Source organism: Lepidochelys kempii, chromosome 10, assembly GCF_965140265.1.
Source record: "Lepidochelys kempii isolate rLepKem1 chromosome 10, rLepKem1.hap2, whole genome shotgun sequence".
Taxonomy (NCBI): domain Eukaryota; kingdom Metazoa; phylum Chordata; order Testudines; family Cheloniidae; genus Lepidochelys; species Lepidochelys kempii.
The window spans coordinates 223,597-243,644 of NC_133265.1; the positions used below are offsets into that span (position 1 = coordinate 223,597).

The window sequence follows — 20,048 nt, forward strand, 5'->3', positions numbered from 1 at the left end:
ATGCGTGAGGGGTGTCTTAGGCGGCTCCTGGTCCGTGGCACAGCGGGGTCAAGGCAGGCTCCCCGAAGCAGCCAGCAACTCCCTGGGGCCTCTGGGCAGGGGCCTCTGCGAGCTGCCACTGCCTGCAGGCACTGCCCCTGCAGCTCCCAGTGGCCACAGTTCCCAGCCAATGGAAGCTGCAGAGTCGGCGCTAGGAGCAGGGGCAGTGCGCGGAGACGCCCTAGACCTCCCCAGGGGCCGTAGGGACCTGCTGGCCGCTGCCACGAGGGGCCAGGCGGGCAGGGAGCTTGCCTTTGCTCTGCTGTGCTGCTGGACTTTCAGCAGCCTAAAATCTCCCGGTTTGGCTTCAGTAGCCTCCGGAAGATAGAGCCCGATTCTGGGAGACTCCTGGAGAAACAGGGTTGACAGCTCTAGCTGCTGCTGAGCCCCTCCTGCGGCGGGGGTGGGGAAGTCGCTGCCAAGCCCCACTCCCTCTATCGTCTTTGGGCCTCTGAGGAGAAGGCTGAGCTCTGCTCTGTGTTTGCAGCCTGCGTTCAGCAGGATGGCGCTGGAGAGGGGGATGCTGCAGAGGTGAGATTCCCATGCCCTCTTGCCATGTGGGAGCTGGGACACTGCGATCCCAAGAAATGCACGGGGAGGAAATTGGCTCGCAAAGGCCTGCTCCGAAACCTGCGTCTCAATCAGAGATTCCCGGGGCTCATCCTCAGTCCTATGGCAACTCAGTATGTCTCTGCAGCTGACAAGTAGGTTCCATGTGAATTGCAGTCCTAGAGTGTTATTTCTTAGGTACAAATCCACTATCACATGCTTATTTACTTCTTGCTGTATTATGAGTTTTCATAGAGAGGTGCTGGTGTTCATTCTGTGCCGATGTTAACAAATGTACTGTTAGCTGATCTAAGGAAGACGTTTCATTATTTGATTGTCAACAAAAATGGTAACATGGGGGTATCTTGCCTTACCTATTCCGTTAATATAGTTAATTATGCATGGAAAGTAGCTTCCTTTTTCTTTAACAGGCCCCAGGATTATGCAGAGATGCTGATAATGGGTCAGATTACTGCTTTTTATTTATTTATTTATTTATTTATTTTTAAATCAATATTTGATACAGTAAAGTGTGGTTAATATTATGAGGCCCACAACTAGTGTTTCCTAGTGATTCCATATCTAAAGTGCCCAGTTCATGGTAGCTTTTTTTTTTTTTTTTAAACTGCCAACTATGAAATCCAGGCTTCAAATTTCAGAAAGTCATAGAATCACAGGACTGGAAGGGACTTTGAGAGCTCATCTAGTCCAGTCCTGTGCATAAATTTCAAGACCAGAAGGGAACATTCTGATCATCCAGACTAGCCTCCTGTATAACACAGTCCATAGAACTTCCAAAATAATTCCTAGAGTAGATCTTTTAGAACATCAAATCTTGATTTAAAAATTGTCAGTGAGGGAGAATCCACCAAAATCCTTGGTAAACTGTTCCAATGATAAAAATGTATGCCTTATTTCCAGTCTGAATTTGATTAGCTTCAGCTTTCATCTGCTTGATTGTTACACCTGTCTCACTGGTGACTGAAGAGCCCATTATTAAATGTGTTCCTTCTGTAGGTACTTATAGCTGCAGGTGATCAAGTCACCCCTTAACCTTCTCTTTGTTAAGCTAAATATATTAAGCTCCTGGAGTCTACTAATCATTCTTGTGGCTCCTGTCTCACTCCTCTCCAATTTATAAACATCCTTCTTGAATTATGGACATGAGAACGGCATACATGATCTCAGCAACGGTTACACCAGTGACAAATAAAGAGGTGAATAAACATCTCTACTCCCACGTGAGATGCCCCTGTTTATGGATCCAAGGCTTGCATTAGTCTTTTTGGCCACAGCATTGCAGTCAGAGCTCATGGTCAGCTGATTATCCACCACCAACCCTAAATCTTTTTCAGAGTCTCTGCTTCCCAGGATAGAGTCCCTCATCCTGTAAGTATGTCTTACAGTTTCTAGCTGTTTACATTTACCCAAATTAAAACACATACTTTGCATGCACCCATTTTACCAAGCAATCCAGATTGTTCTGAATCAGTGACCTGCCCTCTTCATTATTTACAACTCCCCAAATTTATCATCTGTAAACTTCTTCATTAATTATTTTGTTTTCTTCCAGGTCATTAAAAAAAAGGTCACATAGTGTAGGGCAAAAAATTGATCCCCAAGGGACCCCCATAGAAACCCACCCACTCGATGATGATTCCCCATTTACTGTTACCTTGGGACCTATTAGCTACCCAGTTTTAATCCATTTAATCTGTACCATGTTAATTTTATACCTTTTTAGACTTTTAATCAAAATGTCATGCAGTACCAAGTTAAATGCTTTACAGAATGCTAAGTATAGTACAACACCAGTATTACCTTTATCAACCAAACTTGTAATCTCATCAAAAGGATATGAAAATTAGTTTGACAGGATCTATTTTTCATAAACCCATCTTGAGTAGCATTAATTCTATTAACCTCTTTTAATTCTCCAGTAATTCAGTCCCATATCAGCTGTTCCATTATATTGCCTGGGATCAAAGTTCAATTGAAATCCTATCTACCCTTTTTAAATATTGACACCATATTAACTTTCTTCCAGTCTTCTGAAACTTGCTCGGTGTTCTAAGATGCACTGAAAATCAATATTAGTGGTCCAGAGAGATCCTTATCAGCTCTTTTTTAAAATTCTTGGGTGCTGATTTAAAAATATTTAACTTTAATAGCTGCTGTTTCATATCTTCCTGAGATGCTAGTGGAATGGAACGAGACTTGTCATATATCTACATCATCTGTTTTTCCAAAATACAGAATATTTACTGAACACTTCTTCCTTTATGCATTAGTATTGATAATTCTGCCATTTTTAATCTAGTAATGGACCAGTACCATTAAGACTTTTTTTGTTCCTAATACTTAAACATATTGTCCTGAACTGAGCTGACCATAGATTTATCCTTGTGTCCCTTCGCTTCGCTGGTCAATTTTCTACAATTCCTACCTTCTGACTTCCATGTATGTTTTTTTTGTTTGTTTTTTTATAGATGCCTCCATTTTCACACACAACCAGATTGTTGGTTTTTAATCAGTACAACTTTTTTCTTTGATTGTGGCTTTTGGGGCATCTAGTAAGGTGTTCTTAAACAATTCCCAATTATCAGTCACATTTTTCTGATTAAATTCTTCTTCCCAACTGATTTGGCTCAACTGTTTTCAGCTTTGTGAAATTGGCCCTTTTAAAGCACCAGCAATATATATCACTGGTCTGAACTTTACTCTGCTTGCACATTGTGATTGTCATGATCACTTGTACCTAAGTTACCATTAATTTTTAGTTCTGTGATCAGTTTCTCTTTATCTGTGAAGGTGTGTTCCATGAATCAAGTAAGAAAATAATCAAATTCCTGCTAACTAGAGCACTTATTCTCGGGAGACTTGACACTGTAGAAGTGATGGTATCTTGTGGAGCTTGAAAAAGGTCCATTCTTTCACAATGAAAAGATGGTTTTGTGGTGAAGGCACACGCACTAAGAAGAGCTGAACTCTATGTTCCTAGCTCTGCCATATACTTGGAGTGTTTTGGCAAGTCAGTTAACACACGTATGAAAAATTGCTTGTTTGCACTTTGGGGGGGGGGTAGTTCTTGTACACAGTACCAGCCTTAATCCAAAGAACTAAACATTTAAAATGAGATATTAGATGCCCAACTACAATAAAGTTTGTTTTTCAGACAGGTTGTAGCTCAGAATGGAGTTGCAGTCATAGATTGCTCGTGGGCCAAGTTGGAAGAAACACCATTTAGTAAAATGAGGGGAGGCTGTCTCCGACTGTTGCCTTACTTGGTGGCAGCAAATCCTGTAAACTACGGCCGACCGTGCAAGCTGTCCTGCGTGGAAGCTTTAGCTGCTACTTTCTGTATTGTTGGTAAGGCTATAATGTGGAGCTAATGTGAAAAAAATCAGGACTGTGTGTTCGTTATTGTAGTTTTCTTTTAAGTAATTTTTTGATCAACATCTTGTTCAGTGGACAGATGTAGAGAATGTTTTGCTCAAGGTCTGTATCTGTCATATCTTAAAAGATTCTTGAGCATCCAACCCTGCACTATCAAGCACTAAATAAATACAGCAAGTTCTGGAGTGGTCCATTATGGATTCTGCTCTTTACTTCTAGGTTTGACCACTTTGTATACCATTACTAGTATCCACACATGTAATGCCTTGTCTTTGGTTACTTCACTTCCATTGTGCTCTGAATACAGTTGCTCAGTCTTATCTTCTCCAGTTGGGCATGCGGCCGATCATCAGTGAGAATACCCTATCTTTAACTCTTGAAGGCTTTTCTCTTAGCTAGAAGGAGTAGAGTTGTTTCAGGGGATCATAAACAGAGCTGATTTGAGAAAAGCTTCAATATTTCCTAATGAAGTTACAGTAGAACCCCATTTATCCAAGCCTCCATTATCTGGCTGTCCGTATTACCCAAACCAGGGCTGACCACCCAAGTGGTGGGGCTCAGAGGTTCCAGTTGAAGCCAGAGCTGACAGCAGAAGCTCTGCCAGCCAGAGCTAAAGCTCTGTGCCCATTCTCCAGATTAGTCTAATTTTTTATTATCGGATTTGGCCCTGCTCCCAATTAGATTGGATAAATGGGGTTCCATGGTATTGAAAACCTTCATTGGTTGGTTCTGAAAAATTTAAACCAGCTCTTGTTGTGTTGGAATAGGAGTCTTGGCTGCAGCTGGGCCCCCACCCATTGTGGACCTTGAAGATTAAAACTAGGGCCTCAAATTGGCGCTACTGAGAGTGTAGGCATGTGTGGACCTCCCTCGCTGTCAGTCTCTGAGGGAAGCCATGCCTCTTTGCTGGAATGACAATCTAAGACAAGGGGGAAGTTAGCGGTCTCTGGGCTCGATCCCTCCAGTGGTGTAGAGCAGCGAGTGATTGGGGCCCAAGCGCTCAGGTAGGGCAGGGCACCAAAGAGTCTAAAGCCCAACCCTCAGGTAGGGTAAAGCCAGGTATAGTGTGGGAACCCAGGCCCTCAGACAGGGCGGGGTACCAAGCACAGTCTAGGGCGCCAACCCTCAGGAAGGGCAGACCACTGAATAATCTGGGGACCGCAGCCCACAAGCAGGGCAGGGTACCAGCCATCTAGGGCTCCAGCCCTCTCAGACAGGGGTAAGAACCCAACAGTCTAGGGGGACCCAGGCCAGTGGTAGACTCCCATAGGCCTCCTGGCCAAAGGTGGGGTGGCAGAGGGTAGGGTCACACGGGTCCACCTGACTCCACCACATCATAGCCCAGGGCCCTAACAATGGCAGAGGGTTCTGCCACTGAGTCAGCAGGGATCCAGCCACAACATGCTGAACCAGACTCAGGCAGCGACCCAGCCAGACCATAGTCGGCTGTCCCTGGGCCATTTCCTACCCTTCCCTTGGGGTGTACCTGGATCTCTGGATTGTCCTCTGTCTCCCCTGGGTACGCTGCAAGCAGTAATCCCAGCTGCTCCTCAGCATCGGGCATGTCTGGTAGCTTGGGCAGTTCGGATGAATCCTTGGGCCAGCGAAAGCCCACAGCAGGCTCTGGCTCCAGCAGCAAGGTAGAAGCATTTGCCTCCCTCAGTGGCTTCCACCCAACTGAGCTACAAGGCCCGCCTTTTATAGGTCCTGCTCCTGCCTTGCCCCTCTGCTTCTGGCATGGCAGGCATGATTTTCCTGGCTCTGCCCATCAGGGGGCATCTGGCCCTCCCTCACTGTCAATTTGAGGGAGGCCATGCCTCTTTGCTACAGAGAGCCAGTGGGCATCTTTGATGTGTTCATTGTATTTTCCTGCTAAGGAGCTGGTCACTTTATTCTGCACAGACTGGATTTTCCATGTTGCCTGCATCTTTAGCCCCAGATACAGTAAGTTTAAAAGGTCCACTGTGGAGGTGACATGTCATTTTTTGTGGCCAGATCCTCATTCCAAAAGAAGAGGTGCAGTATCCTGGCAAGCTAGAGGTAGAAGATGCTTACTATTATTGCTAGATATCAAGTGTAGTCTACTAGTAACCAGAGGAGATTTGTACCTCCTTAACAAGTGGGTGGCAGATGCTCTGATAGTGAGTGCCAAGTCTTAGCTGCTCTTTGATATGTTTCCATTTCACATCAGCAACACATCAGTCCTGAATGGGTTTAGTTCGAGCCAGCTGCACATCCTCCTCCTGCTAATCTCTGGAAGGTATTGGGACATGTTTGGGATGAGGTTTGGTGCATCTGCTGGGGAGGAGATAGAGCTGGTGGTCATCACATATTGTCAGCAGAGCCTGTGATATGTCTCAAGTTCTCAAGGTGGTCAAGGAACAGTTGTCCATCGCCACTCTGAGTCCTGTTAGAGAAGGAAGACTGAAACCATCATAGACCCACACTTTCCACTCTGAGGGCTTGGAAGTGGGTTAACAGTAGACTTTGGCTGATTGACTGCTGCATAGAGAGCTACCTTTTGTTTACACAGTACTGTACAACATTTTATATTTCCACATTCAGGAGACTGATTAACTAGAACGCAGTGGATTTCTCCTGGATTCACTTGAGGCACTCAAGTTAAGTCTCCTGTTTCCAGACCTAGATTCCAAAACATTCAAAGATGCTGACAAATGTCTCATGTATCACTGTTTTAGTGACAGATGCTATGCATTGAACTTATGCTGATTGAATATCAAGGCAGCTGTAAGCTTTTTTTGTTATGAGTCCCATGTTTGAAGAGAAGCTGGTCATATTTGTTTTCTATTTTAGGGTTCTCTGATCTAGCCACCATTCTTCTGAGAAAGTTTAAATGGGGAAAAGTGTTTCTTGAATTGAACAAAAATCTCTTGGAGAAATATGCGGCCTGCCATTGCCAGGAGGAGGTGCTGAAAGTTGAAAAGGAATTTTTAGCAAGTGCACAAGAAAGAGAAACTGAAGATATAGGTAAAAGCCTCCCTTTGAGTGACCTTTCCATGTGGTTTCCTAACAATTCCAAATGCTCTGTTACTAAAGATGAAAAAAGATCTCAGTAGGCATTACATGGACATAAATTTACCAACAGAGTGGCTGCCCTGATTAGTTTTATAAAGGATGTTTTCAGGGAATTAAAGAAGAAAGAAGGTAAACAGCTCACTTGTTACATTTACAAGTGCTGAACTGGGAAGTTTCAACACTGAGGACTGATAAATATGAGAAGACCTAGAGAGGAGAAATATTGGCAGAAATTTAAAACTAGATTCATGTTTGTATTGTGGCAGTTCCTAAAGGTCCCAGCCAGGCATCGGGCCCCCAGTTTTGTGGGCACTGTACAGACAGAATAGAAGATTGAAAGTCCCTGCCTGAAATGCTATCTAAAAAATCCAGACAGATGTAGTCAGTCAAAAGTAACGTACTAAAAGTATAGTACAATTCCTTCCCAGTTTCCATGTCTCACAGCTGCTGCCAGTTTCCCGTGTTCAGGCTCCTTCAGTGGTTTTTCAGCCTGCATGTTCTGTCTCCCCTCTCACTCCCCCTTGCTCATGGGAAAGCACTTCATTGCAGGAGGCACACAAAAAAATCCCAACACAAACTGCCCAAGTGTGTGTGAAGGCCGCAGTTCTTAGCCACTGTCACTTCCCCTCCCTGCTCTGGGTGCATAAGTCCCGTGCCCCTCCCTAGGCTAACAATGCGCTGACAGTTCACATGACCCAAGCCTGCAACCATGGTGTCCTGGCTTTGCCAGTAACTTCTCCCCACAAAGGTGGGAGGTGGCGGGTGCATCTCATCCACATTCTGAGGGGGAGGGCAGGCAGCCAGCCCCTGGTGTCTTGGCTAAGGGGATGAAACTGAATGAAAAGTTAAGCTGAATAACAGACATCTTCTTGTCCCTGGAGTATATTAGTTTATGGAATAGAATAGTCTCCCTAGGGAAGTGGAAACCCAGTTACTTGAAACATTTAGAAAAAGAATCCCTAAACTCACCTGAGTAGATCCGAAGGAACAAGGCTATTCTGGTCCTTCAGAAAGGCAGGCGGACTAGATGGCCTCTGTCACGGTCACAGGGCTAGCTGCACTTGTCTCCTTTCTGGTCCTTCAGACTACAGCCTTGGTTGTCAGGCTTTGTGCCTTTACCACTTCTGAGATGGAATTCTGCAATTCTCCCACTCTTAAGACTGGGCTCGGGTCTACTCAGACTCTTAACCTTTTGGAAACTCACTGATTTCCAGATGGAAGTGTCAGCTGGAATTTCTGATGATGAGACTTGGGTTGATTTCTGGTCCACTCTGAGGTGAGGCCAAGTTCAGACTCATTTACTCAAAATCATCTTCCCTCCTGTCAGGAGCCCCTCTCCAACACTTTTATCAAAAGCTATTTATGATTTGCAGAGGCTGTGTATGTATACTCACCTGTATAGCAACCGACAACTGTACAGAGGAGGTTGTATTACAGGGAGACTTAATATAAGCCTCCCCTCTACTTACTACAATCAACCTTAAAGGTCCCTGGGAAATGTATACTTTATTGCACTGTAAAGGAGTCAGTTTTACTTTAATTTATATCTGTTTTTCTCAAGCCAAAACTGACACATTCCACAGCTTGACTAAAGGCAATTTGTTGTGAGCTTTTCTTAAAGTATCTGCTTTCACTTAGGTTATGGATACAGCTGTCAATGAGGTGGAGCTTCGGGCCAACATTTTCAGACGTGACTAGTGATTTTAAGTGCTTCAATTTTTTGGGCACTCAACTGGAGATGCCTTAAAGGGAAGGGGCCTGGTTTTCAAAGTGTCAAGATGAACAGCAGTGCTTCACTGGATTTCCTCATATAGAGCCAAATGTTGGCTTAGTCAGTAGAATCCCTTTAATTTTCCTCTCTGAGTGAAGAAAGAATCTTAAACTTAACACTTACCAGATGTAATGTTTTTTTTTCAGATCCATTTGATGTTGACTCAGGAAAAGAATTTTCAAATCCTAACAGACCAATCAGCTCCATAGGGTAATTACTTTGTTTTCATTCTCCTTTCAGAAAGTTCTTTTGCTTTTATACCTCTGAGAAAAACTTCTTATTTTCAGAATGGCACAACATGATGAAGATTCTGGTGAAGAGGATGGCAGTGACAGTGGTGGTGATGATGATGATGATAATACAGAAGATGACAGTGAAAAGTTTGCTGCACAAACAGCCAATAAACCAGTTATTTGGAAGGGAGTTAAAACAAGACTAAGAGATTAAAGAATTTATAAAAGTGAGTTTTGAAAATTTGTGTAAAGAAACCACGAATATAATTGAAAGGAAAATTTAAAAATGTTGTCAAGACTTTTTCCATGAACAGTGAAATGACTTGGGCTCCACTCCTGCAACTGGGTTTTTGTGGGGGACCACTGTGCCTACTCCATTGACTTCAGCAGGACAACAAGGAGGCACAGGGGTCTGCCTGCATATATCTCTCTAGCTGAAGCCTTTATGTCAAGGGTTATCTGCACATTAGTTCATGGCATGCTGCGGTATGAATCTACCCTCCAATAGTCTGCTGCAGCCAAACTGTCCATGTGCATACTGCTGATGCACATTAATAATTCCTTTGTAAGGGGACTAAACTAAACCACATTAGTGAACTGTTAATGCGCATCAACAGTTTTTACCCCAAGCAGGTCTGTCGTGCACACTGTGTAGAGTATAAGTCCAAACGTGAATTGATAACATGGAGAGCTGGTTTCACTCTTTGGGGGTGATAGAGCAGAGGGGAGTAGTCCAAGTATCTGGTAATTAAGGACTTGGCCTAAACAGATTTTGAGAGACTTGGGACTCAAAACGCTGTTGGGGTCACCTTGCAAGAAGTAACTAGGCTGCTGGAAGCCAGGTTGAGATTCTTATGCTGGCTAGTGGTGTCAGGGTTTTGAGCCATAGTGGCATAGCATTAAGGAACCCAAGGTTACAGGGCATGCAGTGACAGAATCCCTTAAACATCAGTGGCCCAAGGAGGAACAAAGGAACATGAAAGAAAACTGGTTCAGATATTGCTTCTCTGCTCTTTAAAGCAGGATGGCTTTCAGGGATTTCTCATCTCTAAACAGTAGTACTTTGTAGCTGGCACACATCTTGCTGAAAAAGCATTATTTACTTTGTATGACATATATTAGGATTGTGTGATGAATATGGGGATTTTGGTAATATTTCTGATTCCTGTGTGCACCTCAGCCTCCCTCGAGGCTTTGCATTGCTGTGTCCTGAGTATAAAGGGAAGGAATGAGGTGAATAGTGGATCCAGATGAGACAATGGAAGCCCCAGGGCTGGGACATTCACACTTGGCAACCAACAGACAAGAGAGAGGAGATTTCCCACACACGCTTCTCTTCAGGGAAGCACAGAGTAAAGGCCATGAGCTGGCGAACAAAGGCAAAAGGGGTCAGGTGGCTGGGTTAAGAGCTTGAGCACTCAGGCACATGGGGCTCTGACCTGGTTCAGACAAAAAGACAGAAAGCAAAGAGTTCCTAAGGCACCATGGCTCCAAGGGGCCCTGACTTTAATCAGTCTGAAACTTTGCTTCTGTATGCTGATCTAAGGACTTTCAGATTCTTTATGCCAGGTAACTAATATATTGTTACCTTGTTTTGGAAAGGCTGCTTGGTGTTGTTGCAAATAGAACATTTCACCAGAAGGGATAGGAACAAGCTTCCTGCAGGCATCTAGTTTGGTTAAATTCACTGCAGGGAGCCACAGAGAGCGAGATGGGGATCACTGGTGCACAAAGGTCCAGTTTCAAAGTTGTGGACTCTATGGGCCTGCCCCTGTGGAACTGGTAGATCTTTAGGTGTCACTCCTAAGGGACTGGCTACAGGCTAGGCCAGACCCTGTGGATCTGTGACAAGGTAGAATAAGAACATAAGAATGGCCCAACTGGGTCAGACCATCTAGCCCAGTATCCTGTCTTCCAACAGTGGCCAGTGCCAGGTGCCCCAGAGGGAATGAACAGAACAGGTAATCATCAAGTGATCCATCCCTAGTTGCCCATTCCCAGCTTTTGGCAAACAGAGGCTAGGGCCACCATTCAAGCCCATCCTGGTTAATAGCCACTGATGGACTTATCATCCATAAATTTATCTAGTTCTTTTTTGAACCCTGTTATGGACTTGGTCTTCACAAGATCCTCTAGCAAGGAGTTCCACAGGTTGACTGTGCGTTCTGTGAAGAAATATTTCCTTTTATTTGTTTTAAACCTGCTGTCTATTAATTTCATTTGGTGACCCCTAGTTTTTGTGTTATGAGAAGTAGTAAACACTTACTTACCTACTTTCTCTACACCAGCCATGATTTTATAGATCTCAATCATATCTCCCCTTAGCCATCTCTTTTCCAAGCTGAAAAATCACTCCTCATATGGATGCCGTTCTGTACCCCTAATCATTTTTGTTGCCCTTTTCTGAACCTTTTCCAATTCCAATATATCTTTTTTTGAGATGGGGCGACCACATCTGCACATAGTATTCAAGATGTGGGTGTACCATGGATTTATACAGAGGCAACATGATATTTTCTGTCCTATTATCTATCCCTTTCTTAATTATTCCCAGCTTTCTGTTTGCTTTTTTGACTGCCGCTGCACATCGAGTGGAACTATCCAGAATGACTCCAAGATCTCTTTCTTGAGTGGTAACAGCTAATTTAGACTGCCATCATTTTATATGTATAGGTTGGATTATGCTTTACAATGTGCATTACTTTGCATTTATCAACATTAAATTTCATCTGCCATTTTGTTGCCTAGTCACCCAGTTTTGAGAGATCCTTTTGTAGCTCTTCGCAGTCTGCCTGGGTCTTAACTATCTTTAGTAATTTTTTATCATCTGCAAATTTTGCCACCTCACTGTTTACCCCTTGTCAATGTTCCTCCCCCACTCTGAACGCTAGGGTACAGATGTGGGGACCTGCATGAAAACCTCCTAAGCTTATCTCTACCAGCTTAGGTCAAAACTTCCCCAAGGTACAAAATGTTCCACCCTTTGTCCTTGGATTGGCCGCTACCACCACCAAACAAATACTGGTTACTGGGGAAGAGCTGTTGGGAAATGTCTTTCCCCCCAAATACTTCCCAAAACCTTGCACCCCACTTCCTGGACAAGGTTTGGTAAAAAGCCTCACCCATTTGCCTAGGTGACTACAGACCCAGACCCTTGGATCTTAAGAACAATGAACAATCCTCCCAACACTTGCACCCCCCCTTTTCCAGAGAAATGTTGGATAAAAAGCCTCACCAATTTGCATAGATCCAAACCCTTGGATCTGAGAACAATGAAAAAGCATTCAGTTTTCTTACAAGACGACTTTTAATAGAAATAGGAGTAAATAGAAGTAAATAGAAGTAAAGAAATCCCCTCTGTAAAATTAGGATGGTAGATACCTTACAGGGTAATTAGATTCAAAACATAGAGAATCCCTCTAGGCAAAACCTTAAGTTACAAAAAAGATACACAGACAGAAATAGTTATTCTATTCAGCCCAATTCTTTTCTCAGCCATTTAAAGAAATCATAATCTAATGCATACTAGCTAGTTTACTTACTAAAAGTTCTAAGACTCCATTCCTGTTCTGTCCCCGACAAAAGCAGCATATAGACAGACAGAGACCCTTTGTTTCTCTCCCTCCTCCCAGCTTTTGAAAGTATCTTGTCTCCTCATTGGTCATTTTGGTCAGGTGCCAGCAAGGTTACCTTTAGCTTCTTAACCCTTTACAGGTGAGAGGAGTTTTCCTCTGGCCAGGAGGGATTTTAAAGGGGTTTACCCTTCCCTTTATATTTATGACACCCCTTTTCCAGATCATTTATCAACACGTTGTATAGGACTGGTCCCAGTACAGACCCCTAGGGGACACCACTATTTACCTCTCTCCATTCTTGAAACTGACCATTTATACCTACCTTTGTTTCCTGTCTTTTAACCAGTTGCCAATCCATGAGAGGACCTTCCCTCTTATGCCGTGGCAGTTTACTTTGCGTAAGAGCCTTTGGTGAGGGACCTTGTCAAAAGCTTTCTGAAAATCTAAGTACACTATATCCACTGGACCACCTTGGTCCACATGCTTGTTGACCCCCCTCAAAGAATTCTAGTAGATTGGTGAGGCATGATTTCCCTTTACTAAAACCATGTTGACTCTTCAACAAATTACGTTCATCTACGTGTCTGGCAATATTGTTCTTTATTACAGTTTCAACCAGTTTGCCCAGTACTGAAGTCAGGCTTACAGGCCTGTAATTGCCAGGATCACCTCTGGAGCCCTTTTTAAAAATTGGCATCACATTAGCTATCCTCCAGTCATCTGGTACAGAAGCTGATGTAAATGATAGTAGTTCTGCAATTTCACATTTGAGTTCCTTCAGAACTTAGGTGAATACCATCTGGTCCTGGTGACTTAATTTATCAATTTGTTCCAAAATCTCCTGTAATGATACCTCAATCTGGGACAGTTCCTCGGATCTGTCACCTAAAAAGAATGGCTCAGGTTTGGGAATCTCCCTCACATCCTCAGCCATGAAGACCATTACAAAGAATTCATTTAGTTTCTCTGCAATGGCCTTATTGTAACTTTGTGGTACTAGATATTATTGAATACAAGCAGCATTTGTTATAACTGGCCACCATCAACAACTTTGGAAACATGGTAACGACACACTGAATTATATCTAGCATTAGAAATGTAATTTAAGCTGTCATGAAAATGGTCCAGGTGGTGATGCTAAAGCAGAGCAAACCCTGAAGTTGTGCCCAGCTGGAGATGGATTGCAGTGGGAGCCTAACAAGTACCTTGCTGTACACTAGAGCCAGGAGACACAAGGAAGGTAGGGGGAATAAAAGCCTTGACCATGTTTAGGGAAAGGAATGGGAGAGTGGGGGAGTGTGCATACATAGTCTCTGCAAGGCAGGGAACAGGATGGGGAAAAGATTGCTTTAGCCTTTGAAGAGAACACACTGCTTAAAGTTGGCTGTTGGTGTTTTGAGACCAGCAATAAACATGAATTCCTGCTTTACACACAATCATAGCTGTTACACGGTAGCTTTAATGTGCTATAATACTGAACCAGAGCAATTAAGATCTAGTGTAAAAATATTTGATAGCCTGAAAAACTGTATTTAATCACCCCCTTCAACAGTCAATATTTAACATATTCCATATGCAAAGGTATTTGGGGGCAGGGAAAGACTCTCTTGGACATTACTGTACAGTACTGACTGCATCAAAGACATACTTAATGCCTTCAGACCACATCAAGGCTTTTGCTGCTTATATGTGAAGTTAACTCAGTCTGATATCAATCTCCTGCACTTTTCACTAGTAATGCTGCATGTACTGTCCTCTCCACTGGGTCATAAAACATATCCCTCAGTGCTACATTCTGCTCTCATTAAAGGTAAAGGTTTAACTGCCTTAAACTCTGGCTGCTGTTCTCTGAGTTTCTAATGAAAGAAAAATTAGGACTTGCTTCACAAGAAACCCAAGGTCTGTGGAAACTCTGCTACAAAGGGACAGATGTATTTTTCTCCTAGGTATGGTAAGTAGACCCCCTCCCCCTCCCCCCCCCAAGAGTTTAAATTAACATACTGTTCTACTCAGTGTGATCATAACTGATTTTATATTTTATTAAAAGTAAAATACAAATATAAAAACATGCATGTTACACATTATGGTGGATTGATATGTTTACATTAAACAAGTTTTTTAAACAGCTGTTTCACTGAAATCAGAGGGTGGGATATTTCTCAGGGAATGCCTTACTGCTAAATGATGAACTAGCACTCGGCTGAGCCCTCAAGGGTTAATCCATTGTTGTTAATGTAGCCTCACACTCTACATGTCAGCACAAATAGAGACAGCATGGCAGAGACACACACCCTGTGTGTGTGTGAGAGAGAGAGAGAGAGAGAGAGAGAGATGTGCATTGCCCCTTTAAGTATACTGACGCCAGTTTAAGTACATTGCCTTTTTAAGTAGATTAGCAAGCTGAGCCAGCAAACTCCCTCCATCCTGAGCCCTGTCGTGTTTTGCCCCTGCTCCGTGGAGATGGGATAAGTGAGGTGCAGGACGGAGGGGGACACCCTGACATTAGTCCCCCTTCTCTCCCCTCCCCCCCCCCCCCGGCACAGCAGCAGGAGGCTCCTGGGAGCAGCTCCAAGGCAGAGGGCAGGAGCAGCACATGGCAGTGGGGGGAAGGACAGCTGAACTGCTGGCAATTGATAGGCTGCTGGGCAGCTGCAGCACAAGGAATTTAGGGGAGCGGAAAGCTGATGGGGCGGCTGCCAGTTCACCCTGGTTCCAAGCCCCCACCAGCTAGCTTCAACGGGCTGCTCTTCCTGCAAGCAGTGGACAAAGCAGGCTGCTGCCACACCACGTTATAAGGGAGCATTGCGCAACTGTAAATGAGCATGTTCTCTCATTGATCAGCAACGAAACAACGTTAACCGGGACAACTCTAAGCGAGTTGTTACTGTATCACTTTTCCTTGAAAGCATTTAATTTTAGGTGCCACGGGGATCTTAAGCAATTACAGTTGGGAGGAGAGTTGGCTATTAAGATGTGGTCCACACTAAGGCTGAGAATCCCTGGCCTAAGCAAAATAAATCTACCTAAGCATAGGCCTCACTAGCTGGCTCTGCAGTGTGTTGAATATTCCATCTGAAGGTCTCACTGATGACTGTAGGAAGTCGAAACAGCCATTGAGTAAAATGCCAGTCTGACATAATAGTTTTGTTTTAGCTACTGAGATCATCTGTGTGGGTCACAATGTCTTGTACAAAACACCACCACTTCAGAAATGCAAACCAGGACATTCTCATTATGTAAAACAGGATATATATATACAGTGTTAAAAGTAGAACTATTAAGCACTGTAATAAAGGGAGAGGAAACTAAAATAAAACAGGTTTCAGGAGAAAAGAAGGAACATTCTTCCTTGTGAAATTCAGGGCTCTCTTCTCATAGGAAATATAAAGGTTACTTTTATCAACAAAAAAGCCAAGGTCATAGCTGTACCACATGACTAGAGGATAGCTAATGTAACGCCAATTTTTTTTTTTAAAGGGTCTGGAGGCAATCCTCAATCAGTACCAAGCAAATTGGTTGAAACTGTAGTAAAGAACAAAATCATCATACACAGAGAAACATGATATGTTGAGGAAGAGTCAACATGGCTATTGTAAAGAGAAATCATGCCTCACCAATCTATAAAAATTCTTTGAGGAGATCAGCAAACATGGACAAGGATGATCTAGTGGATATAGTGTACTTGGACTTTCAGAAATCTTTTGACAAGGTCTCTCAGCAAAGGCTTTTAAGCAAAGTAAGCAATCATGGGATAAGAAGGAAGAGCCACTCATAGATCAATAACTGGTTAACAGACAGGAAATAAATAGTAGGAATAAATGGTCACTTTTCATGGTGGAGAGGTAAACAGTAGTATCCTCCATGAATGTGTGCTGATACCAGTGCTGTTAAACCTATTCATAAATGAGCTGGAAAAAGACGTAAACAGTGAGTTGGCAAAGGTTGCAGAGGATATAACATTACTTAAGATAGTTAAGTCCAAAGCAGACTGCAAAGCGTTACCAAGGAATCTCATGTGACTGGGCAACACAATGGCAGATGAAATTCAGTGCTGATAAATGCAAAGTAATGCACATTGGAAAACATAATCCCAACTATACATATAAAATGATGAGGTCTAAATTAGCTGTTATCACAAGAAAGATTGTGGCATCAGTTCTCTGACAACATCCACTTAACGTGCAGAGGCAGTCAAAAAAGCTAACAATGTTAGGAACCATTGGGAAAGGGATGGATAATAAGACAAGGAATATCACAATGCCACTATATAAATCCATGGTATGCTCACACCTTGAATACTGTATACAGTTCTGGTCATCTCATCTCAAAAAAAGATATATTAGAATTGGAAATGGAACAGAAAAAAGCAATAATAGTGATTAGGGGTATGGAACAGATTCCATCTGAGGAGAGATTAAGACGACGGACTGTTCAGCTTGGAAAAGAGACAGGTAAGGGGGGGAATATGATAGACATCTATAAAATCATGAAGGATGTGGAGAAAAAAATGTTATTTGCCCCTTCTGATAACACAAGAACTGAGTCATCCAATGAAATTTATAGGTACCAGGTTTAAAACGAAAGGAAGTACTTCTGCATACAAAAAAAACAGTCAGTCAATCTGTGGAACTCATTGTCAGGGGACATTGTGAAGGCCAAAATTATAACTGGGTTCAAAAAAAGAATTAGACAAGTTCTTGGGGGATAGGTCCATCAATGGCTATTAGCCAAGATGGTCAGGGATGCAACCACATGCTCTGGGTGCCCCTAACCCCAGACTGCCAGATTATTTTCCCTGTTCATTCCTTCTGAAGCATCTGGCACTGGCCACTGTCAGTAGACAGGATACTGGGCTAGAAAGACCATTCGTCTGCTCCAGTATGGCCATTCTTATGTGCTTGTGGCTGCACGGATTGCCACAGCTAAGGGAAGAGGCAAAAGGTGCTTTCAGATGCATTTCCATTCTCCTGATCATGGATCCATTGTGGTAATCTAGAATTTCATCTTGTTGATTTCAGACCAATTTCTATTGATGAGACAAGATTTTGAATTTACAGAGAATTCTTCTTCAGGTTTGGGAAATGTTCTCAGAGTGGCGCAGATAAACAGAAGGTGGTCCAGATTGTTTAGCATAAGCAGTTAACATATGTCAACAATCCATCAAGGGAAGTGACCCATTAACACCCCTACAGTCATGAGGGGGGGAACTCTGCTTCAAAGAAATCTTTTACAACAATAACAAGACCACCCACAATTACCATGTTCTGGCTTCCTCCAGAAATTCCACAACATTAACAACCTCCCTCTGAACATTATACTTGCCCCGACAGATGTCATAGAATCATAGCATATCAGGTTTGGAAGGGATCTCAGGAGGTCATCTAGTCCAACCCTCTGCTCAAAGCAGGACCAATCCCCAACTAAATCATCCCAGCCAGGGCTTTGTCAAGCCTGACCTTAAAAACCTGTAAGGAAGGAGAATCCACCACCTCCCTAGGTAACCCATTCCAGTGCTTCACCACCCTCATAGTGAAAAAGTTTTCCTAATATCCAACCTAAACCTCCCCCACTGCAACTTGAGACCATTACTCCTTGTTCTGTCATCCGCTACCACTGAGAACAGCCTAGATCCATCCTCTTTGGAACCCCCTTTCAGGTAGTTGAAAGCAGCTATCAAATCCCCGCTCATTCTTCTCTTCTGCAGACTAAACAATCCCACTTCCCTCAGCCTCTCCTCATAAGTCATGTGCTCCAGCCCCCTAATCATTTTTGTTGCCCTCTGCTGGACTCTTTCCAATTTTTCCACATCCTTCTTGTAGTGTGGGGCCCAAAACTGGACACAGTACTCCAGATGAGGCCTCACCAATGCCGAATAGAGAGAATGATCACGTCCCTCCATCTGCTGGCAATGCTCCTACTTATACAGCCCAAAAGCTGTTAGCCTTCTTGGCAACAAGGTCACACTGTTGACTCATAGCCAGCTTCTTGTCTACTGTAACCCCTACATCCTTTTCTACAGAACTGCTGCCTAGCCGCTCAGTCCCTAGTCTGTAGCAGTGCATGGGATTCTTCCGTCCTAAGTACAGGACTCTGCACTTGTCCTTGTTGAACCTCATCAGATTTCTTTTGGCCCAATCCTCCAATTTGTCTAGGGCCCTCTGTATCCTATCCCTACCCTCCAGCGTATCTACCTCTCCTCCCAGTTTAGTGTCATCCGTGAACTTGCTGAGGGTGCAATCCACACCATCCTCCAGATCATTAATGAAGATATTGAACAAGTGGTGTGGGCCGAGGGATGTGCTGGCCGCCACTTCTCGCAGCCCCATTGGCCTGCAACGGCAAACCACGGCCTGTGGGAGCTGCAATCGGCTGACCCTGTGGACACAGCAGGTAAACAAACTGTCCCGGCCCGCCAGCGGATTTCCCTGATGGGCCACATGCTAGAGGTTGCTGATCCCTGCTCTAGACAGATGACCAAAATGCTCTCATAGATTTCCACCACAACTACCCATCCATTAAACTCTCTCTTGAACACTGCAACACTATCATCAACTTCCTGGATACCAAAATCATCTTCAGCAATGGAGCCCTAAGACAACTGTATACAAGAAACCCACCCATCACCACAGTTACCTTTATAGATCCAGTAACCACCCCAAACACACCAAGAAATCTGTCATCTACAGCCATACACAGCTTAGCATCCTTAATTTTAAATTCTCTCCCCATACAAGCTCCAACTGATCAAATCTTACATACACAATCGCACATCTAAAATTAACACAGCATAAGAGAATTATTTTCCTCACAGAAGATCTGATGACAATGCTGACATCATCTCCTACCTGTTCCCCCCAGCAAGGTGGCCATAGCAGCATGGCTCCTGAAGGAATCTGTCTGCCACACAGGGAAGTAATGAACAACTGCCGCTATTGTCCCCAGGCGTCACACGAGCTTAGAAATTTCCTTGACCATATCCGAATACTCATGAGTCTTGACCCAGCTTGGTTACTGGACTGGTATGCAAAACCCCTATTTCAGTGGAACAGTCCACAAGTTAAAATACATGGAGTTTCCTGGCCTCTGTGTGGGTACTTCCTGAAAGAGGGAACAAGTGGGGCCCTAAATATCATATTTATTTATTTCATTTTATAAATGTGATTCCAGCCAAAGATCAGGGCACATGTACAGTCATTATGAATCTATGAACAAGTAGTAGGATTATGGCCAAAATAATGCCCTCAGAGAGCCCCAGAGAACCATCCATAGCCAAAATTCGACTAACCCCACATCAATTCATTCCTCCTATCCAGAAAGTCTGGGAGGGCAAACTGGCCTTGCAGCATGACCTGAAAGAAGTTGATGCTAGTGCAGAATACTGTGGCCCCCTTATTAAGTGGAAAAGACAGTTACCTTTTCCGTAACTGGTGTTCTTCAAGATGTGTTGCT

General features: G+C 43.6%; 1 protein-coding gene across 7 annotated transcripts in view; it reads left to right on the plus strand.

The window, feature by feature from the left end:
- The window catches only part of TSR3 (TSR3 ribosome maturation factor), a 31,372-nt gene that overhangs the window by 811 nt on the left and 10,513 nt on the right, over positions 1–20,048 (plus strand). For 2 of the 7 annotated variants that reach the window (XM_073361556.1, XM_073361559.1), the window contains exons 2-6: positions 527–743; positions 3,764–3,957; positions 6,799–6,972; positions 8,938–9,001; positions 9,079–9,251. In XM_073361556.1, the coding sequence (XP_073217657.1) occupies positions 527–743; positions 3,764–3,957; positions 6,799–6,972; positions 8,938–9,001; positions 9,079–9,238 (809 nt within the window). In that variant the 3' untranslated portion in view covers positions 9,239–9,251. Of the gene's footprint in view, positions 1–526; positions 744–3,763; positions 3,958–6,798; positions 6,973–8,937; positions 9,002–9,078; positions 9,312–11,578; positions 11,764–14,409; positions 15,988–17,617; positions 17,723–20,048 lie in introns of those variants that run through there. The other 5 variants (XM_073361555.1, XM_073361558.1, XM_073361557.1 and 2 more) reach the window with 5 other exon arrangements.